This window comes from Lepisosteus oculatus, chromosome 2 (assembly GCF_040954835.1).
Source record: "Lepisosteus oculatus isolate fLepOcu1 chromosome 2, fLepOcu1.hap2, whole genome shotgun sequence".
NCBI lineage: Eukaryota > Metazoa > Chordata > Actinopteri > Semionotiformes > Lepisosteidae > Lepisosteus > Lepisosteus oculatus.
Genome location: NC_090697.1, coordinates 76,560,036 through 76,584,123, shown reverse-complemented (window position 1 = coordinate 76,584,123; position 24,088 = coordinate 76,560,036). Strand labels below are relative to the sequence as shown.

The window sequence follows — 24,088 nt, the reverse complement described above, 5'->3', positions numbered from 1 at the left end:
GACCGAAGGCACTGTCTCAGATCCACACATCCCCTGACAACTGTACACCAGGCTGAGGGGATGTTTTGGGGTTTAGGGCAGTGGGGTTCAGGGGGGAATAAAAGAACACACAACGAAAAAGGAAACATGACTGTAGATGTGACCAATCTCGATCAATGGCAATCTGGAACAGTTCGTCACGGGGGGTTAAAATGTCGAATGAAATGATCAAACTAAATAAGCAAAAACCTGAGCAGAAGAAAAGTTAAATCCAAGCTGCACTGTTACCACCTTGTAGCTTGATTTAATCAGGTCTCAGAAGCTCAGCAGGGCTGGGTCTGGTCAGCACTGGAAAGGGGAGGGAGAGACCTCCAGGGAAAACCAGCTTGCTGCTGTGAGTGGTGCTGGTGGCCCAGTAGTTGGACTAATACTCCAGTAGGGTGACTGGGAAACTGAGCTGTAGGAGTTCCTGAAAGTCTGAACACTGAAGGTCCTATAGAACTGTTCCATGGAGTAAGGGTGTTAACCCCAGTGTCTGGGCTAAATTCCACAATGTTGATGATCTTGGCTTTCTTCCCTGTACACTACAGTGGTCGCTGTTTTCATCTGTTGTGGTATAATCAGAATTATAGGGGAATAGTGGCAAGATTGCAAAAAACAGGATGCAAGTCAGCAAGCCTAGCTTGTTTTTGGTTGCTAGTAGCTAATAAGTCTTATGACATCCAGCTTCTTGAAATACACCTGGATATCTGTCTTGCTGGATTCTTGCTCCAGGCTCCCTCCACTCTTGATGTAAATAAGTGCCTCCTGTTCTCAGCCCTGAATGCACTTCCCTGTAGTTTCCTCTTGTGTCTTTGGGGGGGTGTTTCATTGTTCGGTGCAGGATGTTCCTTCAGAGCCCAGGAACACACCAGTCATTTGGGCTGGGACCGAGTTAGGACTGATTCCACAGCCAGGATGTTTGTGTGACAGTGAACAGAATTGTACACAGATACCGTCTTACTAGTGCATTGCACAAATTTAACACAACACCCCTGGATTCAAATTGTTTTTTTAATTTTTTTATTTGCCTTTCTTAAGGCTTTCCCACACTGACTGCAGGAGGAAGAAGATGCGGGAGCAGAAATACCTGAATTGTTTTCACAGGTGTCTTCTTCAAGCTCAGGCTGTCTTGCCTTTATTTTTATTCATGACTTTGGTACCAACACATACTGTAACACTCCTTTGCTGCCTCTACAGTGTTTTCTAGTCTACTTATTTTTCTTTCATAAATGAATTTCACTATTTACTGACTACACCTACATCTGTATTATGTATAAGAATTTGGTTAATAATAATAATAATAATAATAATAATAATAATAATAATAATAGAATGGAGGTGTTATTTATTATATTTGAAGGTCCTTCCTCTGTTGTAGTTCAAACACAAAACCTCTACAACAGTACAGCGTTGTGTGTTTGTAGGGCGCCACCTGCTGAGCGAAAGTGGAACATGTGATTATGAGAACGATAAAGATGTGCTTATCGAAGACATCACCCACTGCTGTAACTCGGAGGATAACACACTCAGTGAAATGTAGTTTGTTCATCCTATTGGAAAGTTATTTCAAGTGTTCACTCTGTAACTGTAAAAAGTACTTTTAGTGGTGTAAATAAATCATACAAATACCAGTGTTTATTATTGTGTTCTTCAATTAAAACCTACACCCTCTTAAAATGCGACTTCGGATTATTAATAACTAATCGGAATGTTAGTGAAAAGGCAGGTGAAACGTGCTCTCGGCCGAAGCGTGTGCGGCGGCAGCGGGGGACTGATTTCACAGTGACACCCCCGGAAGTGGTTTCTCAGCCCGGATGGCTTCCTGCTTCCGGCGGTAGTCGGACCCATCGATCTGCTGTTCCGTGGTTTTTCGGGCAGTTCGCGAACCCTCACAGACACAGACATTGATGATCTATCATGGCTGCTGCTGCTGTTACCGCGTCTTCGTCGGCAGAGCCGCCGGGATTGGAGACCCAGCGCGGAGAGATAGAAGATATTATCCAGGGTCACAGGCTGCGCGCCGGGGACAGCTGGTAAGGCGATCGCCGGAGAGGAAACCCGAGGCTGTGATCTGACAGGGTGTAAATTAACTCATTTTCCCCTGTCCCCCCACTTCACCTGACTGAAGATCGGTCCGCCACAGCGATCCCCTGCGTTGACTCGGTCCGTGTAGGTGCAGGGGTTTGTACGTGATGAATTCACAGCAATCGCCGAGCTGCTTTCGCTACTTTTTCATTGGAGGGGCTTGCTAGTGTAACTGCGTTCATATTGGCTTTCGGCAGCGGGGGTGTCATTTCAATCGTTCAGCTTAAAGTCCCGCACAGCCCCCTCCAGGGGAGCCGGGACATGGAGATGTCTCGGGTGGGAAAATGGAAAAGTTCAGGGCGTCCCCGATAAGTTTGTCTTGCTTGTGGGTGAGCGGTGAAGCTGCAGGTCTGAGCTGGTTTCGTTTTCTCTCCCTCTGACGTCAACTCCGAGAGAGGGAAACGACGCGGAGAGTCGGATCCGTTCACTCTCAGCAAGCCTTCGGGCCGGGCTCTTCCTGGCCGTGACTCAACCCCCGTCTTCAAGCGCTGTTCAATCACAGAGGCAGCACCAGGCGTGTCGAGCGAGCGCCTGTTGACATCCCCCTCTGTCGAGATGTCAGACCTGTACGAGCCGTGGTCCGCTCTGCATTACTGGATTTTCCAACGCGGGTTTAGCTCGTCCTGTCGGGCTGGGGCTTGATGAACAATTTTAGGATAAAGTGCCTTCTGGTTTTTGGACCGGTTGCCCGGATCGGCCGGCATGATGCGTGTTTCCTAGCGACTGTCGGGGATCGGTTTCGCAGGTGCCCGGCCTGGTGCCGTCTCGCCACTCTGCAGAGACCCGCCTGCCCGTGGGCTCTGGACCTGTTTTTCCACGACCTTTCCGGACGTGGACCTGAAAGAGTGCAGCTGCAATCGTTTGACCCGGTTAGGAGCAGGGCCATGCGTGGCGTGCACTAGTTCAAAGTATCTGCTTTCATTATTCAAAAGATGACAATTCAAAAGATAGTTTTTCCTCATTTGCCCCAAGAATTGGTTGATAAAACATTTGTTGTGCATATCCAGGTATATCAGGATGGCCTGTAATGACAAGTATGTCTAAATGGGAGAGCTTTTAGATGATGGAAGTGGAGCATCACCTCCACTCTGGGAAGGGAGTGATGTGAGTTTGTTATGGTTTTATTTGACAAAGCCTTTTGAGAAAAATTTCTCAGAGTATCTGCCGGGGGACCTGTTCCTAGCACTGGGTGTTTTAGTGGAGCGATCTGAATGGCATATCTCACTCATGGTACAACAGCTGTGCCTCACCACGGATTCGAACCCGCAACCCTGACCTCCCCCCCCCCCAACTGTGGGCTTCAGTCCTGCTCTGCAATTCCTGCCAGAGGTGCACCAACTTGTTTATTAATGTTTCATTTATCCTGGGACGAGGATCAGTTTTGCTCAGGGTTGTCTGCTTTGGGAAGTTTGAGTCTTTCTGGTCTGGAAAAAAAAAAGGAATGTGTTCATTTGCACAGGGAGCCCAGGCGGTTGTGCTCTTGTCTTGTTTGCACGCCGACAGGAGCTCACCAGCCTGACCCTGGTCCAGGCCATCCCTGACTGGCTCTCCAGCAGCCGATGCGCAGGTCCGCCGTAGCGCCGTCTGCTCCTGAGCACGCTCTCCCACTTATGTCCTCAGGCCACAGCAATGATGAGGTTTTTCTGTTTGTGTTTTTGTTATGTATCCACGCAATTCGGAATTGCCATTTGGAAGATTTCAAGTCTCGGCTGACAGCAGCAGATTGGGCAGAGCAGACAGGCTCCTACCACATGTCTTGGGCTTCTTCGCCCCCTACAGGAGGACAAGCGTCAGGACAGGCCCCGCTATGTTACTAGGAGCTGAGAGAGCTCTGCTTGACTAGTCCCTGATGGACAGCACCGTTTGGGGAATCCCTGTTACAGTGCATTAGTGATGTGACCCAGGCTCGAACCCGGGATCAGGGAGCTCAGCCTAAGCTGGGGCTCGCACCTGTACGGGAGGAGTCACTGGGGAGCCCCATACGTTTCTCAGAGGACACCCAGTGACCCTCAAAACTCGCCAAGCCGGGGAATGAAGCTTCCTGGCCACCCAGTGCAGAATCGTCGCTGCGCAGAGTGAGGGAAACCCCAGCAGCCCTGCGGCACCAGTCCGCGTGCTGTAGCTGGGCGCAGTTTGAGTCTACAGCTGGACGGGCAGAGAGGGAGCCTGTTCTGGCTCGAAGCAAGACAAGACAAGCCGGGGGTCGGCACCTCTCCCACTGCCTCTCTGGCAGGACTCCTCGTGCCCTGGCTGGGCTCGCGAGGCCTGGATCGCGGTCAGCGTCCGGCCCTCTCCCGTGACGCCAGTCCATTAGCATCTGCAGGTGAAGATTCCCCCCCTCGCTCTAGTGTGGCGAAACCTCTGGGTCAGTGAAGAGCACCCCTGGCCCAGGACACCCACAGCCCTGCAGTGGGGGGAGGTCGCCTTTCGTGTGACGTTTGGCCCACATGGAGATCCCAGCAGGCGAAAGAAGGACACAACTGACCACAGGTCTAAAGCAGATGCACTAGTTTAGTGGATAAAAATAATATACAGTTTAAGTAATGTATCATCGATTGTGTTGCCTTTCCTGGGTATATATCATCTGGCCAACAACATCCTGCTATCTGAGAAAAACAAATCAGCAGATAGAATGCTATACTTCAGCTTCCTCTGTCAGTAGCGTTTTAGAAGTCACACCTGTATTACCTCCAGCTTGCCTTATTTCTGTTACAGTGTTTTTCTGGACTATTCTTAGAATCCTTTGACGTGTTTCTTTAAACTTGAACAGGACCTGTAGGAGGCGCTCTGCCCTCCAGGCTTTAATTCCTAAATTGAGGCCCAGGGATACTGTGCTGTAGGAGGCGCTGTCCTTCAGTTGAGACTTCTCACCTGAGGTCCCGACTGCGTGCTCGTTAGAGATCCTGGGTTTCCTGGCTGGTTTCCTCTCTGGGATTGTACAGTCTGGTCTGCCTGAAGTTCCCCCTTAATCCCGCTGGTGCAGCCATCGAGGGTCCTCTTGGATGAAAGCACCGAGTGCTCGCAGACGCTTTTGCAAACATTTTTCAGGTCCCGGAGGCAGTTTGCTGCGCAGAATTGGCAGAATTGACTTTCAGTTGTTTAAAGCTCTGTATGTCTTCTGCAGTTTCAGCACTGTTAATTTTGGTGTAGACTGGCAGAGGAAATGGGCTCTTTTTACACTGAGAGCTCACAGGCTTATCTTCAGTGCAGTAGCTCCAGCTGGTTGCTGGCTGGCTGATAGCGCAGGGCTATGGAGAGAGTAACTGTCTGCTGGCAGCTGAGCCTAACTCAGCCTGGCCACTGGACACGCCCCACACAGCAGAAGGTTTCTGTGAAGCGGTCTGCAGAGATCTCCGTTGAATATTGACCCAGGGGAACAAGCAGCTCCAGTAGCTTCACATACTCTGTATATAGAGGCTGTTCTTCCTCTCTTCCGACCCTTCACAGCACTCAGAGCTGTGGATCACTCTCAGTCCAGAGGATAAAAACTGTAACCCCTTCCAGATTGACTTGACTTTTTTCTGCAGGCGTGTTTGTGTAAAGTGCTTCTCCTGTGGGGACAGAAGCCGAGGTACAGTATACCCCAGTGAACCCCAGGCATGTTGTGCTCGGCACACAACCTGCCACCCCACCCCACAAGACAAATGTGCCCCTCTGCCTTGAGCGTCTGCGTCAGGCCCGGCGCGGGTCTGGCTGTTGTCTGTGCCACAGGCAGGGCGGGGCTCTGAGACGCTGTCCCTGTCGCTGCGCAGGTACCTGCTGGATCTTCACTGGTTCAAGCAGTGGAAGGAGTACGTGCACATGGGGGACCAGAACTCCTCCGCCTTCCCGGGACGGATCGACAACGCGGAGCTCTTTGAGGGTAAGGGAGCGGGCGCTGGCCCAGACCAAGATGCAGCGACTTGTAGAACACAAATACCATCCAGCCCGTTTAGAGCATTCCTCTAAAACAGCATGGCAGGGCTCTGAACAAGCACGGAGAGGGCAAGTGGTATTTTAGTCTCTGTTGCACCAAATTTGAAATTTGTTCTTCCTCCCTCTTAGAACAATCTTCACGTTGAGGTTTTCTTAAGAGGGCTGCACAACTCTGCGGTTTCACTTCTCCTTCTGGTTTTTTTTTGCTTGTGTTTTTGGAAATTCTCCCCGGTGTCTCCCCGGCCGTGCTCCGGTGCGCCTGACAGACCTGGAGTCCTGTCGGCTGAAGGAGCGTATGGTGGAGGAAGAGGACTTCATCCTGGTGCCCGCCGAGGCCTGGCGCAAGCTGCTGGCGTGGTACGGCATGGCGCCCGAGCAGCCCCCCCTGGAGAGGAAGGTACGGGGGCCGTGCCCGGGCACGCTGGGGCTTGGCGAGAGGGGCCGCCTGCGCGTTCGTAGTACCCCCATCTGTTCGGTCCCACCTGTGCCAGCCCTCAGAGGCGTTTCCCAACCCCGGTTCATCCCGGGCCATGGGCACGCTCTCCCAGGTGGTCTGGCTGGGCCCCGGTGTCCTGGTGCTCTGGGAGATGGTGGGAGAGCCTCTGTCAGTGCTGACGCAGGGTCACCCCAGTTCCCCACGGCTCCTGCTGACTGCTGCCGGGAGAGCGAGGGGCACGATGCTGGCACTGGCACCGCCCCACCCCTGGCGTGGCCCCGACTGGGAGACGAGGGAGAGTCCAGCTGCCCCCCTTCCGTTACGGGCTGGCCCTCAGGACAGGGGGGAGCTGGGGGAGCCCGGAGAGGGGTTTATTCTTGGAGGGGGCAGGTTTGAGGCAAGGGGGGTGCTGGGGTCCGGGGGGGGGCTGTGGAAGGGGCGGAAAGGGTTCTGTTCCTGGGGGGGCAGGAGGGGATGGAGGGCTGGGAGCTGGCTGGCCTGTATGGCGATTGTTGTGACTGCAAAGTCTAGAAGTTGGTAGCAGGAACAACAGGGCGAAATGGAAGGGGGCACTGAGGGAGGCCCGGGGAGCCCGGGCAGAGCCGGCTGACGTGTGTGTGTGTGTGTCGTGTGGCCGGCAGGTGGTGGACCTGCCCAGCACGCTGAAGGTGGAGGTGTACCCGGTGGAGATCTACCTGTGTCTGCACAGCGACATGGACAACGCGCTGCCCATGCAGTTCAGCCGCGCCGACACCGTCCGTATGTATCTTCTTCAGAACCAGGACAGACAGTCCGCTCCCATTGCGCGGGAGAGCAGAGAGTGTGCGTCGAACCCGAGCGCGTGCTCGTGAGCTGTTGGCCGGGTGTCAGCTGTGGTTCTGTCTCGTGTGCGTGCAGATACGATCCAGAACGCCATGCGGGGCCGCTTTGAGGTTCCGGACTCGGCGGAGACGCGGCTGTGGATGAAGAGCTCGGACACCAGCTGCGAGAGGCTGCGCAACGTCCACATGACCGTGCTGGACGCCTGCCTGAGCTCCGGCATGGTACGGCCAGGCGCCCGCGGGCCCCTCTCGCCCCGCCCCGCCCCTCCAGGGCTGCTCACAGCACATACAGCGTGGGGCTTGGCCAGAATGCTTCACCTCGTAGCCCTGCAGCGTTAAAAAAACACCCCTGCAAAAAACAGTGCTTTCCAGTTTGCCCATAATGCCGCGGTCTAGCCATTGGCCTTCCGCACCGCGCCGTGTGTGGCGCACCAGGCTGACTGGGTCAGCTGCTCTTTTTGTTAATGGGGATTTGTCAGCCTCTTTATTTCTGTTCAGAGGCGGGCGTGTGGTTAGATGGCAGGGTCCGCGCCTGTGTGTCCTCGATGAGTTCATACGGCAAAGCACAGCGACTACCAGGCAGACGACGTGGGGCCACACAAGGCTACACATGAGGGGAGGCTGTTGGGCCCGCCTAGCCTGTCTGGTAGTTCATTAATGAGAGAATCTCACGCATCCTGGCTTGAAGGAAGCTGGGGTATGGGCTTCATGTTCCACCCTCCCACTACCCTTCAGGTAAAGGAGCATGTCCTGTTCTCGGGTTTCTAAAGCACTTCCACATCGTCCGTGCTCATGCCCTCTGGTTCTGTGCTTCAGAAATCTGCTGGGTCGGCTTTATCGATGTCTGTGAGGGTCTTGAAAACTTGTATCAGGTCCGGCTCCCCTTGCAGTCTTCAGGTGTGCAGGGACATTCTAAGTCGTGCTGTCCGAGTGACCGAGCCTCGATCGCCGTGGGGGGCGGGTGTCGGTGGAGGGCAAGGAAAGAAGCCGGTAGCCGCCTCTGCTGGCGTTGTGCAGCCGATCCTCCGGTGTCCCGAGCGAGCTGCCTCACGCCTGTGTGTGTATGTGTGTGTGCGCTGTGTTTCAGACCGTGATCATGGAGATGAGGAACCCGGACGGCACCTGGCCCAGCTCCAGACCGCAGACCGTGTGAGTTCTGGCAGGGGGTGGGAGCGTGGCGGGTATCTGGGCTCTTGACAGCGGGCATTTCCAGCTGGTGCTCTTGATTGGCTCATTAATGAGCCCCCCCCCCCGTCTCTTGGCCACAGGAGGAATGCGATGGAGGAGCAGGACTCTTACCGGGGACAGCCGGGCGTCTGTGGGCTCACCAACCTGGGCAACACCTGCTTCATGAACTCTGCCCTGCAGGTGAGCCCCCGTCTTTAATCCCCGCATCCCCGCTGGGCCCTGGACACGAGCCAGCCGGGGGGTCGGATTTCGACAAGACGTTCTCGGACGGACAGAACGAGGCTCGGTTCGTAAGAACAGCTTGTGGGCTCGAATCCCGGGAGAGGGGCTGCTGGTGTCCCCGGAGCAAAGTGCTTCAGTCAGACCGGCACAGTGAAACACCCAGCTGTGCAAAGGGGTGCGGATGTGAGTCGCTGTGGCTGAAGGTGTTGGTCCGATTAACTCCGAGTGCATCCTCTTTTCAGTAACTGCACAGGACCCGCATTGCAAATAGAACCAACAGCTCCAACAATTAAAACGGCCCCAATAAGGGCAGATCCATAAAGCAAAATCCATCTGTGACGATCCTTCACACCCCTCGTTTAATGAATTCCGGTTACTCCCATCTGAACGCAGACACAGACTCGCCAACTCCAAAACCAATGGATCGAAGTTCACAGTCACACCTTTCTTAACACTTGACTTCCTGTGCCAAGATGTATGGATATTGTTGTTGATGTCGTGTTTTTTTCTGTGTGCTTGTAATCCAGCACTGTTGCTGTAAAACAAACTGCCCCCTCGGGGATAATATAGACTCTCTCTCTGAGGGGGGCGGGGATACTTCTCCTGCCTGTGATGCGCGGGCGAGGAGGGCGGCTGTGCTGATCTCTCTGCTTCTGCCTCTCCGCCCCCCGCAGTGTCTCAGTAACACCCCTCCCCTGACGGAGTACTTCCTGCGCAGCGCCTACCTGGAGGAGCTCAACTTCACCAACCCGCTGGGCATGAGGGGCGAGATCGCCGAGGCCTACGCCGACGTCATCAAGCAGATGTGGTCGGGGAGGCATTACTCCGTGGTGCCGCGAATCTTCAAGGTACCGCCCAGGCGCTCTGGGGGGCTGTTGGTAAAGGGGTCCCCAGTGCTGGTCCTGGGGGGGAGCGCTGTCCTGGTCCTGAGGGATGAGGGGACTGTCTCTACTGCGGGGGTCCCCAGTGCTGGTCCTGAGGGGTGAGGGGACTGTCTCTACTGCGGGGGTCCCCAGTGCTGGTCCTGAGGGGTGAGGGGGCTGTCTCTACTGCGGGGGTCCCCAGTGCTGGTCCTGAGGGGGGAGGGGACTGTCTCTACTGCGGGGGTCCCCAGTGCTGGTCCTGAGGGGGTGAGGGGGCTGTCTCTACTGCGGGGGTCCCCAGTCCTGGTCCTGAGGGGGGAGGGGCTGCAGGACCAGGATTGTTAGGGCTCCAGCGCCTTGCGCACACACTCCTGGGGCCCAGAGGGAGGGGTGGGAGGTTGTTCCTCCCGAGCCCGTGTGCTGGAGCCTCCTCTCCTGACTTGCAGACGAAGGTGAGCCACTTCGCCTCCCAGTTCGTGGGCTACCAGCAGCACGACTCCCAGGAGCTGCTGTCCTTCCTGCTGGACGGGCTCCACGAGGACCTGAACCGCGTGAAGAACAAGGAATACATCGAGCTCCAGGACGCCGACGGCCGGCCGGACCAGGTACCGGCCTGCCCTGGGGAAGAGGGGCCAGGAGCTCGTGAAGGACAGGGGGCTGCCGGGGCCTGAGCTGCTGAGGGCAGGGATCTTGTGTCGGGGCTGGTGGGGTGGTTTTGAACGGTGTTTTGCGATTTTGTTTTAATTTCACACTCACCCGATTTGCAGCTGCTAGCGGTGTGTTGGTGTGGGCTGGCTTCTGTTCGAGAATGAGCGTAGGGGCAGTTGTGCCCATCTGACCGGCCTGTCTCAGGCCTCCCTGTGACGCAGGGTCAGACCCCCGGTGTCTTTGCCTCAAGGGCCTGTTGGTTTCAGCAGCGCTGGAGCCCCCTGCTGGCAACTTTGCGACAGACAGTAGACGGGCTTGAAGTCGGTGAAGAGTTACAGTTGGTCGGGGAGGCTGGGTTAGTGGTATCTAGTATCTCCCCCTCCTCCTGGAGCGTCCCAGTGCAGCAGGTGTTCAAATATGTGGAATAGCTGAATTCTAGTTGTTTGCAGGTGATTTGTTAAATACAGTAAAGTCTGTGGGAATAGAAATCAAGCCCTCAAGGACCTTAATTGCAGACGCTTGATGGCTCAAAAACGTGTTTAAGTGTTTTCAGTGTGTAGAAACAGGTGGTCTGTCTGACCCTGTGCCAGAGGTGGAGACCCCTGGTTTACATACTTGCTATCAAACAGAGATCCTGTAGCTGCAGGCGGACAGGCTTGGGTGCAGCATGTCAGACCGACAGGATGACCTTTGACCCTTCCCTGACCTCTCGCCCCCCCCGTGCCAGGAGGTGGCGGAGGAGGCGTGGCGGAACCACCGGCGCCGGAACGACTCGGTGATTGTGGACACGTTCCACGGCCTCTTCAAGTCCACGCTGGTCTGCCCCGAGTGCTGCAAGGTCTCCGTGACCTTCGACCCCTTCTGCTACCTGAGCGTGCCGCTGCCCGTCAGCAAGGACAGGGTGATGGAGGTGTTCTTCGTCTCGCTTGACCCCGCCGCCAAGCCCATGCAGGTAACCCTCTGGCCAGGGAGGAGCCCTCTCACAGGCCCAGGGAGGATTATTTAAAACTTCCTCTCTTCACTCAGGGTGGTGGGAGTGTGGAACAAGCTGCTCAGCCGTGCTGCTGAAGCCCATACCTTGGTTTCTTTCTCCTCTGCTGAGAGATCCTCCTGAGACCCTGGGATCAATTAGCTACTAATTACCAGACGCGCTGGGTGGTGCTGAATGGCCTCCTGTCGCTTGTGACCTTTCTAATGTTCGTTCTCAATGATTTAAGTGTTTTTTGTCTTCTTAAGACAATTAAACAAAAACATGCAAATGAAGAGCGCGCGGATTGAGAACCACCTGTAATCTGTCCAGGCTTCCTGCTGTCTCTGATGCAAGCAGGCACGGTGTAATTTGTGCAAATGTGGCAGTTTCCGCATAATTACTGCACGCTTCGCACAGAAGGGGCCCTAGGCAGGACTGAGGCTGTGCTCTGGTGCACAATAAGGTAGCATTAACCTCCCTTATTCACCTCCTGCTCCGGTGTGCCTCCGCAGTATCGCCTGGTGGTTCCCAAAGCTGGCAAAGTGTGCGACCTGACTGCCGCCCTCTCGCGATTGACGGGGATTCCGTCCAATCAGGTAAGCCTGAGCCCGCGGGGCACACGTTGCCCTGACAACCGTGAAGTCAGGTGTCCTGAGCCGCGGTGAGGATGGCGATGGTGGGTTACGCACGAGTTGAGCTTCACAAGGCCCTGGTGATTAAGGCAGTGGTGCGGTCCAGTGGTCAAGGTCCTGGGCTTGTAACTGGAAGGTTGTGGGTTCAAATCCAAGATGAGACACTTGAGCGAGGTGCTCCGCTCATATTGTTTTGAGGCACATCTCGTTAACTGGACAGGGCCGACATTTTTCACTTCTGCACTTGTCCCAGATGAAATCGGCTCGCTCAAGTTCAGAGAAAAGGCAGATCCCTCCACGTCAGTGTCACGGGTGTCCAGTCCCTGATTTTCCCTGATGGCAGGAAGATGCCCAATAATCCATCCAGCAGGAGGAAGAGTGTTGCATTGAGTCAGCTAGCTCAGCCGCTGAACTGCGCAGAGGCCCTGCCTGTGGTTCTTGAAGACCCGAGTTTTTCATCCCTGCTTCGCTCCTCTGCGCCAGGGCAGCGCTGGGCTCAGAGCGCAGGCTGCCCAAGCAGACACACCCCCTTCTGAGCTTCTCCCTGTCCCTTGCTGCTCTCTCAGATGGTGGTGGCAGACGTCTTCAACCATCACTTCTATAAGATCTACCACTCCGAGGAGCTGCTCAGCTGCATCCTGGATCGCGATGACATTTTTGTGTAAGTTGGATTCTTGCTGGGTACGGCCTGTGCCAGGCACCTGTAGCTGCTCTGTCCTGGTCTGTCAGTCCAGCTCAGCATCAGGTCTCTGAGATGAAAATGTGTTAAATTCTTCCATTCGTACTGGAACAAGATGCATGGTATTTGTATGGGATACACGCTGGCACATAACAGAGTTCCCAGCTGTACGATTTCTGCGTGTAGTTTTTACTGTAAGGAGAGGGAGGTGTGGTCAGGTGTTTGCTCGTATCGGCAGGTTTGCCGGTGAGATGAGCCGATGTTCAGTAACACCGCGTTTGTTTCTCGCCGGCGCCCCCTGCAGGTATGAGCTGAGCAGCAGCTCTGTGGAGGAGGACGGGGACGAGGTGGTTGTGGCGTTGTATCTCCGCGAGCGCTCCAACTACCGCGACTACGGCACGGGCAACAGCAACTACAGCACCTCGCTGTTCGGCCACCCCTTACTCATCACTGTGTCGCGCAACGACTGCTCCCACGATGCCCTGTACCGGATCTTCCTGCAGCGCTTGGTGTGAGTCTGCCGTGGTGACCCATAACGACAGCTGTGCTAACTGCTTGCTCAGCGGGCGATGCTGATACTGTGTGTGTAGTTTAGCATTGCAAGTTCTTGCCCTCACACACAAGAGTGCGTGAGCATCCTCCTTTGTTTTTTGTATATCCTACAGCTTATTTTTCTTGCTACGCCTCGTAAAAGAAAAACTGGAATTTCTGTATGTGAAATACTGGGATCTCTGACGAGCTGGCGTCTGATACAGAGTGTGTTGTAAAGCCTGCAAGTTATTTTTTGTAAATGAGAGTCACGAGCACCGGCAGTTCCCCTGCACAGACCCTCAGTCCTGTGTTCTCCTTGCAGCCGCTACGTCCATCCGCCTGACCCCTCGGAGGAAGAGGAGGAAGAGGACGAAGAGGAAGACCTACTGAAGGCCCACACGCCTGGCGTGAGCGATGGTATTCCCTGTTCTGCCGGCCCACTCACTCCTTCTCGACCCCCAGCCCACCCCACTGTGGTCCAGCCAGGCCTCAGACTCGAGAGTCGATATGCCTTCCCTTCCAGCACCCCAGACTGTTATTCCCATATCGCACTCCTGCACTGGCCACACACATGGTTCACTCTGCGAATTTCAGGTGTTTGTTTTTCTTCTTAAATTGATGCCCCATAAAAGAAAAACATCCAAATTATGAGCGCATAGATTGAGGACTACCGTGCTGGCCACGCCCACTTATGCACTGTGGCATTGGCCACTCCTCCCCAACTCTGACCACAAGAGCGCTGGTCCCGCCCCTTTCCCCATTGTCACTCCTGCGCTGGCCACGCCCGCTGGCCACTCCTGCGCTGGCCACGCCTGCTGTCCACTCCTGCGCTGGCCATGCCCAGCTGTTCAGCCAGCTTCTTAAGCGAGCCGTCAGCAGTTCTGAGAGATGAGCACAACCGGGAAAGGGAGCAGATTAACCCAGAGTTTAGCTGGAATACAGAGAAGGAGAGACTTCAACGTGCAGGCCCAGGGAGGAGAGCCTCTGAAATACTTGAGTGTTGGGTTGATTTCAGTCAGCACAGCTCTTGTGATGGTCAAGGTGTAGTCAAAATGAGTAATCAAGGTGGGGGAACATTGTAACAGTTTGCTTCTGTCATCAACAACTTATGACAGCAATTGCCAAGCAGCTTTGCGATGTATCATAATAAGGATCGATAATCTGCTGCTGCACTGTTTGTGCACATTTACATTCAGAAAGTACCTGCTTGTCATGGCAAGACTCCCAGAGCACCATCTAACCAGTCAGTCGAGCGAGTGACAACTCATTTGTGATCTGGCGAGGTCTCTGTTATTGAAATAGAGCCCCTGGCTTCCTCCTGCGAGAGGCTGCAGGACCACGATCCTCACGGTCCGTTGGGTTCTGTCGAACGGGCCAGTTGGCCTAACTCTCCTTGTGTTCCTTGGCTGTTCCTGGCTTTGAGCTTTGAGGCAGGAAATGAAAGGGCTTCTCTTTGACTCCAGGACGTTCTGTGATTTATACCCTTGCAAGGGCCGGGTATGGGGGTGGTGTCCTTCCACCAGACAGTCTCTGCTTGAGACGTGTGGGGCTCAGCTGAAAAGAGCTTCACGATGCCGCCCCGGGTTCAGTTCCACGGCGGTTTCACACTTCAGATCCTTTCTCTTTCTCCAGAGGAGGGAGAGGGCGACAGCCAGCAGCCGGGGTGCTCCGCCCTGGAGGACGGGGTGGCCGGGGGGGCCGGCGAGGGCTCGGGGTCGGAGGGGAAGCAGTCGGACAGCTCGGCGGAGCAGGCGGAGGCGGAGGCCGAGCCCAGCGGCGGGACGGAGGGGCCCTCGCGAGGAGCTGGCGGAGACGGCGAGGGAGAGAACCACTCGCTCACGATGCCCCGGCCCTCGGAGGAGGAGGAGGAGGAGGAGGAGGGGGGTGTGGAGGAGGAGCAGGAGGAAAACAACCATGAAGACACACCCCCCAGCCCTCCGCCCAATGAGAGGCCGCTAAAGAGGCAGCCCAAGAGGAAGTACCGCCCACCCAAGCGCAGGAAGCTGCTGTTCACCATCCAGGCAGTGAACTCCAATGGCACCACGGACAGAGGCATGGGGGAGGGGAGCACCTTCTCCTTCAACTGTGAGTCGGGCTGGCCGGCCTCTGGCGATAAAGCGGAGCGAGGCGTTGTAGTGTCTTAGGCCTACTCGGCGCTGCAGCTCTTAAGAAGCTTGCTTGTTTTGCTGTCACATCTGCAGTGCCTTGCCCAAGATCCTGAGCTGGCGGTCATGCCGCGCTCAGATAGGTGTGATTCGCCAGCTGCTCCCAGCTCGAAAAGCGGGGAAACGCGCAGAGCGTGTAATTTCGGGGGCTCTCCATCACCAGGTGTGAAGGAGTGGTGTGAGTCTGGGGAAGAGGCTGGGTTTGTCCCTGACCACCGCTGTCTTGTGTCCTGTCTCCAGCTCAGCACTACATCGCCATCGACTGGGACCCCGAGATGAAGAAGAAATATTACAACGAGAACGAGGCAGAGGTACGTGCGCCGAAGCTCGTGTCCCTCACTGCACCGATGAGGATGATCATTGTGATACTGTTTTCTCGGTAGGGACTGCACTGGCTCTACTGATTAGATGGGGAATCTTATCCTTTCACCCACACTGTAGCATGTTGTTTTGGGGGCAGTCATTGCCTTGATATTGTCAAGTGTCCCAACTATTGTGCTGTTGGAAATGAGTATTTTAGCTATTAAAACAAATGAAATCATTATTGGAGATTCTGGCACCTGACGATACTGTGTGTGTCTATGTGTGTGTGCGTGCCTGTGTATGTGTGCCTGTGTGTGCCTGTGCGTGTGCCTGCGCATGCCTGTACATGTGTCTATGTGTGCATGCCTGTGCGTCTGTGTGTGCGTACCTGTGTGTGTGCGTGCGTGCGTGCCTGTGTGTATTTATGTGTGTATGTTCGTGCCTGTGTGCACGTGTGTCTGCGGTGTCCTGTCCCCTCTGCAGAAATATGTGAAGGACAAGAGCATGGACGTCCCCCACAGGCTGGAGACAGTGCGGCTGCAGCGCTGCATCGAGCTCTTCACCACGGTGGAGACCCTGGAGGAGGAGAATCCCTGGTGAGCGCCTCCCCCCTCCCCCTCCTGCCTCACGCCTCCCCCCTCCCCCTCCTGCCTCACGCCTCCCCCTCCTCTCTGCCTCACGCCTCCCCCTCCTCTCTGCCTCACGCCTCCCCCTCCTCTCTGCCTCACGCCTCCCCTCCTCTCTGCTTCACCCTGTTCCCTGAAGATGACCACTTCTACCCTTAACAGCCTCGTTAGGCACAAACCAATTCCTGCTGTTTTTTTCATTTCTTATCGGTACTTTAATAGACTTTGTGGCAGTGTGTTGACTGACGCAGACCTGCGATCACATACTCCACCGCACAATTAAGCACCAGCTCTGTAACCCCAAATATGTGTCAGTATCACAGGCGCAAGCATGTCAGATGTTCTGGCCTGTGCCCACAGGTGTGAACGACACAAAGACATTTGGAGAATAAGCTTGAGTCTGGTCTGTACACTCCCACACAGAGGCGGCATTGATATGTCAGAACATGAGAACCGTTACAAAGGAGGCCATCCGGCGCATCTACCTGACTGATAGTCTATTGATCTGGGATTCCGCTGGTCTAATCCAGCCTCTTCTGAAAAGAAACCAAGTGCTTTCTTTCCTCCAGTGGGCTCTATATTTCTGACCTGTCTCTTTGTCAGCTTACTGTCCATTGATATGCACGTGAAGCTGAAACGGTAAATAAGAGATTTTATTCTGCCAAGCTTGGTGGTGCTAGTTGCTTATTGATCTGTGTATCTCATCCTTCTTTTCTTGAAGGAATCCAGAGCAGTGAAAATCTTCATTTCGTGTGAAGACGTGCCTGCTGTTTCTATCCTCGGTGCGGACACCCATTCCAGCGACTCTGAGTCTGTGCTAGAGCCTGCAGCGAGGGTCTGATCTCTTTCCCTGTGTCTGCCTGTGTATCCTGCAGGTACTGCCCCACCTGCAAGAAGCACCGGTTGGCCACCAAGAAGCTGGACCTGTGGTCCCTGCCGGAGGTGCTGATCATCCACCTGAAGCGCTTCTCCTACACCAAGTACTCCCGGGAGAAACTCGACACCGTCGTCAACTTCCCCATCAGGTAGCCCTGCGGCGCCGCCCTGCTGGCCGTGTGCAGCCCACTCGGCACCCAGGTCCTTGCGGGTCACAAAGGCAGAAGGGGAAGATTAGAACTGGGTGGAAAATAGAAGCAGTTCGGCAGGGGTATTTTGATCATTTTATACTGGATTATATTGATATCGTCACACTAGCAAGCGACTGGGTGGGCAGTGGTTTTGTCACGGTTGAATATCACCGCCCCCCCCCCCCAACAGGGGAAATGGAGTAGTCCGTTTTGGCGTAAACAATACCTGGGGTCCTATGCAGGTCACTACCAACTCTGCTGAGGAGGGGGGGAGTCCCCGAACTGTGGCCACTCCCGCATTGCTCACTTGTGGGCAGCAGGCGTGCCCAGGCTGGTGCAGGACTCTGACTGACCTCGGTCTCCCCGGTTTCAGGGACCTGGACTTCTCGGATTTCCTGCAGTGGAAGCCGGACCCAGAGGGCAACCCTCCCTGTCGGTACGACCTCATGGCCGTGTCAAACCACTACGGGGGCCTGAGAGACGGACACTGTAAGTTCCTCTGACCTCTTAGGAGAAATAGCCCAACGTGCGTCTCTCTCCTGGCTCAGGACAGTTCTTTTTTTGCCGGGTTTAACCTCCGTGTCCCTCCTGTCATGCGGTCACACTGCTGCCCTTCATGCCAGCCTCCCATCCCGGCTCGCCTGTCCAGCAGGGCGGCGATACCCCGGCTCTGGCTGCACAGGGCTCTCACTCCGGGTCCGTCCCGGGAACGCCTGGAGCACACCTCCGCAGACCGACGGTAGAACATGGCCGCGCAGGCGGGCCGAGAGGGGCATCCCGGGGGCTGGCAGAGACTTCTCCTGAGGTGGTGGAGACAGCAGTGCCTATCGGAGACGCCGAGCAGGCTTCTAAGACGGAAGGGCTTGAGAATGCAAACAGCGCAGGATTCCCGACTTTAGATCCCCGTGGGATGTGATGCTGAAGCAGAAAGCTCCCCCCTGACTGTTCTCTCCCTCAATTTGCAGATACCAGCTACGCACGAAACAAGGATAATGGCCAGTGGTACTATTTCGACGACAGTAAGGTTACGTATGCCAGGGAAGATCAAATTGTGGTAAGTTCATGAATCCCAGCTTGGTAGTTCATCTAGTGATTTTTTTTCTGTCTTGCTTAGACCTAAAGTTGCTCTAAATTCGACAGTCAGCACCTTTTCCCTTCCTTACTGTGTTTTTACCGTGTTCTTACTGTGCTGTTACTGTTACTCAGCTGAGTGAGAGCTGCAACTTTTTTTTTCCCCACCCCTCTTTTCCACACCTTTTGCTGGAGCTGTCTTTGCTGTTCCCTGTTGTTCCAGACCAATGCTGCCTACCTCCTGTTCTACCAGCGCCAGGACAAGATCCGGCCGCCCACCTTGCCCTCGCCCTGCGCCAGCAGCTCCACAGCCGTGTCCCCCGCTGATGAGGTCACTTCCTCGAGCCAGGAGGAGCTGGACGGGACCACTTCCTTTGTCAACATGGAGACAGACTAAGACCACTTAGCTTGCTTTTGAGGCTTGGCAGGGGTGGTTTTGATTTTGATATGTTTTTTTTTTTTTTTTTAATTTTTGTATTTTATTCTAAAACTTGAACCTGCTGCCTCCTCCCTGCACTGTACTGGGTGGGAGGGGGTGGGGGCATATTTCTCAGGCTGGTGCATGAGCATGGAGGCAAGTGAAACTGAACCCATGTTGGCTCAGAGGAAGGAGGGCTGTGGTAAGTGTTGCCGCAGTACAGATGGAGCCAACATGGCTGACGCAGGGATAACAGTTTCATGACCTTCTCTGCTCTGTCCAAAATCTTTTGGCTCTTGTGCAGCCAGGATCAGGATAAACCTGACGATCCAACAAGGAGAGTAATGGGAGTGAGATCACGGATCATAGACTCCGCCTGCTACTGCCTTCCACCTCTGTATTCTGTGCAGGACAAGTCTTACTCTTTAAAATGGGTCTGGGCACCAACTCCTAAACTCATCCGCCATGTTGGATCTAACAGGTTAGACACGGAGAGAATGAATCGGCAACAGAAGATCTAGCACAAGGAAGCCCAATGCTCCATCTGTCTTTTTAAAATACAGGGGCTGAAGCAGACAGCCACACCAAAGGCCTATATGTAAATAAGTCCTGTTAGATAAGGACTGGACAACTGAATTCATGTGAGTGATGTGCAGAGTAATCCCAGATCTTGGTGTTGCTGTCTGAGCAGAGTGGAAAGCGTGGTGGTCTCAGGATGCTCCCAGTTGTTGTCCACACTGCTAGAAACAGCACTGGTCAGGGCACTGTCCTTCGCTGGATTGACCACAGCCACAGCACATAAGCACACTGGTGCAGCACTTTCTGATGGAGTCCGGGCCGGCCCAGGGACAGCGCAGTCACAGCCTCGCTGTCCCACGAAGGCCGAAGCCTGCTTGTCTGGTTTATCCTGAATCTGCGGAGGCTACTGAATCTCAGAGGACTTGTAATGTTTCGTTTCGTTTATGCAAAGAGGCCCAGCTTCTTTTCGGTTTCTGCTTTATGGGCGGCATTGCTGAACCATAGACGTTGGAAACGGACTCGAAGCGGGATCGCGCTCGGCGGCGACCCGGGTGGCCGGCAGTGGAGTGTCACGGTCTGGGGCGGGGAGAGAGCCGGATGGCAGGAGCGCTGTGTTTGTTCGGGAGTGTTATGAGCAGTTCTTAAGGGTGCTTTTCGGGTTTTTGGGAAAATGTTGCCCAACCATCTGATCGGCTCTTGTTTTTAGATTTTCCATTTCCACCGTGTTAGTTCTACAAAATGTGCAAATCGGGAAGCCAGTATCGACAGGCCACTTGATCTCTTCCGTTTTGTTTGTCACCTGGCAGTTCCTCGCGACACAACCGAAGGGTTTTTGGGAGGAATGGAGAGGCAGGAGGCGGCTGTTTCCTATCGCGATCATTTTTTTTTTCACAAAAAGAGAGAAAACAAAATCACCCGAATGTGGCATTTGAAAAAGGCAGTTAATTTGTTTTTTTAATTCTGTGCTTTTGCGTGGCCGAGCGTGGTGGGAATCTCTGTGGAGAGAGGAGCAGGCCCGATTTGGAAACCTCTTTCCTTCCTTGCTGTTCAAGATGCCGCATTTGTATGTGGGAGGTACTGTTGTGTTACATCCTCTGTTGTCTGGATCAGGTGAACAGGGGGACCTGGGCTCTGTGACCTTCTTTTACATTTTCATTTATTAAATTAATGGGTAGTTACTGTAATTCTCCTGATATATATATATAAATTATATATATAGATGATCGAGTTAGGCTTCGGGAAGGTACAATTGTTTATCATCTGATTCTCTGCAAGGGGTCAGTGCCTTCTTCGTTAGACTTGTAAGGTTTTCATCCGGCTTTTGTATTTTGTTTTGGGGAAGCAGGGCAGCTGTACAAGATCCGGGGCTCCTGTGAGATGGGGGGGCAGGTTCAGTGTGGTTTAAGCAGGAATGGGGGCACCTGGAGTCTTTAGAGACACACGTCTCCCCCTTCCACAGAAACCCAGCGCTTGACAGATCAGTTCGGAACAAACTGGACGCCTCTTAAGGACGCTTCAGCCTGATCGAGCAGTAGTAATGACCCCAGAATTCCTCTGTGTCCCCACCTGGTGCCCCATCAACACTGTGCACCTTGACGCACCCCGTTTCCCCGCAGTCGGCCTGTCGAGGTGCATGCTCCTGTTCGCCGCTCCGGTGCGGAGCCAGAGCTGTGCTCCAGCGGTACGGCGATGGCGGCGAACATGTCCGCGTTGCTGCCAGGCGCGTTTCTGTCTTTCGACGTCCCGCTGCCGTGAGTCTTCTCCCTGATCGAGACCCAGTCCTGTTCTGTAAAGAACCACCTGCCTGCAGAGAGCCTGTTCCTTGTACATCGCTCCTGTTTGAACACCTGCAGGAGGGAGGGAGTTAGTTAGTTAGTTAAGCCTGGGGGGTCTTGTCTGGCACTACCCCACGTGCCTTTGTGTACACTCAGGTAATGCAGCTGTGACAGCAACTGGGACCCCAGTGTATGGTTTGGACTGACAAGTGACAAAAGGTGCATTGGCTACAGTGCTCACATAGTTTCACTCTGAAACGGTGGCCCTTTAATTGGCTTCTCAGTCTTTCCAGGGATGGAGCAGGTTAAGGACTGAGTTGCACTTTTCGGTTTAGTAAATGCTCTTGCTGGTGAGCCCCAGAGGGGTTCGGGCCCGCGGAGCTGGAGGAGAAGGGGGTGCCGGACTGACGGCAGGCTCCAGGCAGGGCAGCGGTCAGCTGAGTGCTCAGGCGTGCTGGCGAGTTCAGGGGTTGTGATGGTGGCTTTTCCAGAACATCATGAGCACAAGACGCCACAAGCGTAACACCCTGCAGAATCATCTCAGGAAGCAGATTCTCCCAGAGTATAGTCTTCCTCACCAGCAGGTTCCCCAGTACAGCAGTGTGCAAGGCGTGTATAAGGACCCGTTTGCTGGCACTCTTCAAGCTGTGAAAGTCTTTCTTGCTTCCGTCACGGGCACCAGGGTTGTCTCTGCCTGTTGCATCCGATTCATTTTCGGGAAAGGATCTGGAAAAACCGGATCTGAAGGCTCCGTTCAAATCCAGGCCTATTCAGTGCGCAACAGGCTGTGAGCTCCAGAACTAGGGCTCTTGTAGACACAGCAATATCTCAGGCTAGTTCATAGAAGTCAGCTCCAACAGCAAACTACCCACCTGCTGTCATTTTATTTATGGCTCTGTTACTGGATTTAGCCAGCTGTCACCTGTAAGGGCTTCATAATTCTGTCCTCCTGGCGGCTAGACAGTGCCTGGGGGAAGAGTCATTTCTAATCCTGTGTTTTTAGGCTGTGATTTAATCAACAGCAAACAGCAATCTAAAGCAGATACAGCACAATGCAGAAGTGTCTTGGGCCCAGATGGCTCTGGGGTGTGCAGTGTAGTAGTTCAGAGGGATTGGCTTGGCTCCCATCTCCAGGGACTTGCCTGCGCTAGGTGGATATCGCCAACTTCTCGGCCGAGAGCTGCTACAGCCACTGGCACAGAGTCCCCCCAGAGCTCCCTACACTACTGTCAGAACAGGAACAGACCTGGGGAGAGGACCGTTCAGTCTCGGCTGTTGTGTTCCGGTTTTATTCCACAAGATTGTTGGAGTGTTCTCCTCTGGTGAAAAGGTGTGGTCGGTGGAGCCAGTACTGGAGGGTAACGGAGAGATTGCAGTGTTTCAGTCTTGTCTTGTCTGGGGGTGCTGTCTGTTTTGGGGAGTCCTGCCTTTGGAAGACGGGCTGGCGACTACAGGATGTTTGTTTTGTTCTTGCTTTGCAAGCTGAGCGGCAGTCTGCAGGGACTGTTTGCTCTAGAGCTCCCCCCTGTGCTTTGTGGGTCGGGGCTGGGCCTCTCTTACAGTGTGGCACGCGAGAATGAACATGAGCAAAGTGCATGGAGTGTGGTCCTCCTCACCTGCAGGGGGCGCTGGCCAGGACAGTGCACGTTTGGAGAGGGAGGGAGGGAACTGTGGCAAAGTGAGGACTCTCGGAGCAGGGTCTTGTCTGCGTGGATAGGAAGAGTTTCTTTACATGTTTTCAGACTCATTGTTTATCTATTCTTAATGTTAGCATTCTTTTTATTATTTTAAGACCAGGAAGAGAGGTCTAAAAGACAGCAGTTGTCTTTACCTCCAGCATGCAGAGCTAACGTTATGTGTGTCAACAGCCGGTCAGATCGATCTGACTTTAGCTTGAAGGGTAGTCTCAGTGATGAAGCAATACAGACAGACAACACTGGGCGCTGCCGTAAGCTGCTTGTAAAGATTGTGGTGCTCTGTCAGAAAAAGAACATTTCCAACAGTGTCAGAGTCTTTGGAGTCAGCTGTTGGAGTCTTTGGAGTCAGCTGGAGAAGTTACAGATGAAGCAGACCCCAACCCTTAAAGAGCAATTTTCTGTTCTTTACACTGACCAGCAGCCCAGCACTAGTTCTGAGCTGAGCACTGTGCAGTTTTTCCTAAGATGCAAAATCTACATTTTATTTTAAACATAGTAATGAAACTATTTTTGTAGTGTAGAGTGGACATGCATCAATATGTCTGACCAGAGAAACTTGAAATTGTTCTATATTTAATGCCAGGTTAAGTATTCGAGTTCTTCTCCTATATGACACTGCGAGTTGGTGGGTTCTCTTCATGGTTTTAATTGGATAGACTGTCCTGCCCCACCCCAGCCTCACCTGTCAGGTCGAAAGTAAATCCTTTTTTTAAAGTATTTTCAGATGCTCATCATTGCCAGAGAGGCGCTGTGTTTTCTAGGTGATCGTTGCCATTTCTTGATCTTCGGGCAGATCAGGTGGGAGGAGTTGGATCCCACACGGCATCTAAGTCTGTTACAAATGCTGCAGCGATGTTTGAACTGAAAAGCTCTTGCGGTGCTCACTGATCACGGTGACATTTAAAGGAAGTGAAACTCGTGCTGAAAAACTGTTTTTGTCGAGATTCGATCTTTGCCGTTGTTTTTGTTTTGTTTTAAATTTCAGAAAAAGCCACTGACCCACGTGATAAGTATGAATTGTTTTTAGGGGAATATAGGGCGACAGAGGGGGTGAATATGACAGGTTTTATTTTTTTCCACCCTGGGGCTTGTTTTAGCCTTTCCTCATGCAGGGAAAGGCAGTTACTGTTCTTAATGAAAAATAGAAACCAGTCTTGTATGTATATTTATACAGACATGAATTTATACACATTGTATTTTCTTAAAAAGTTGCCAATTTTCACAATGTTGTTGCAATGATGACAGAGGGAGCATTATTTTTTCTGCATGTTGTACAGGATGATATATGTAAATAAAGAAAAAAAATGACTATTTTAAAAAAAAGGCGCTCAAGCTGTTTCTTTCCTCTCACGTGGTTATATCTCGACCCACTTTGATGCCAGGGTTCTGCCGAAACCGAACCCGACTCCCGAAGGTCCAGATGGGTCTTTTCTCAT

General features: G+C 53.7%; 1 protein-coding gene across 1 annotated transcript; it reads left to right on the top strand.

Moving 5' to 3' along the window:
* The first annotated feature begins 1,847 nt into the window (after positions 1–1,847).
* On the top strand, positions 1,848–23,975 carry usp11 (ubiquitin specific peptidase 11). Its single transcript, XM_069184232.1, has 21 exons — positions 1,848–2,054; positions 5,859–5,968; positions 6,288–6,418; positions 7,099–7,216; positions 7,355–7,500; positions 8,366–8,427; positions 8,547–8,646; positions 9,363–9,536; positions 9,998–10,156; positions 10,927–11,151; positions 11,682–11,765; positions 12,368–12,462; positions 12,785–12,991; positions 13,334–13,428; positions 14,644–15,096; positions 15,417–15,487; positions 15,963–16,075; positions 16,981–17,130; positions 17,546–17,661; positions 18,138–18,226; positions 18,467–23,975. The coding sequence occupies exons 1-21, from the start codon at positions 1,939–1,941 to the stop codon at positions 18,638–18,640; spliced, it is 2,988 nt and encodes a 995-aa protein (XP_069040333.1). The 5' UTR covers positions 1,848–1,938; the 3' UTR covers positions 18,641–23,975.
* The last annotated feature ends 113 nt before the right edge of the window (positions 23,976–24,088 follow it).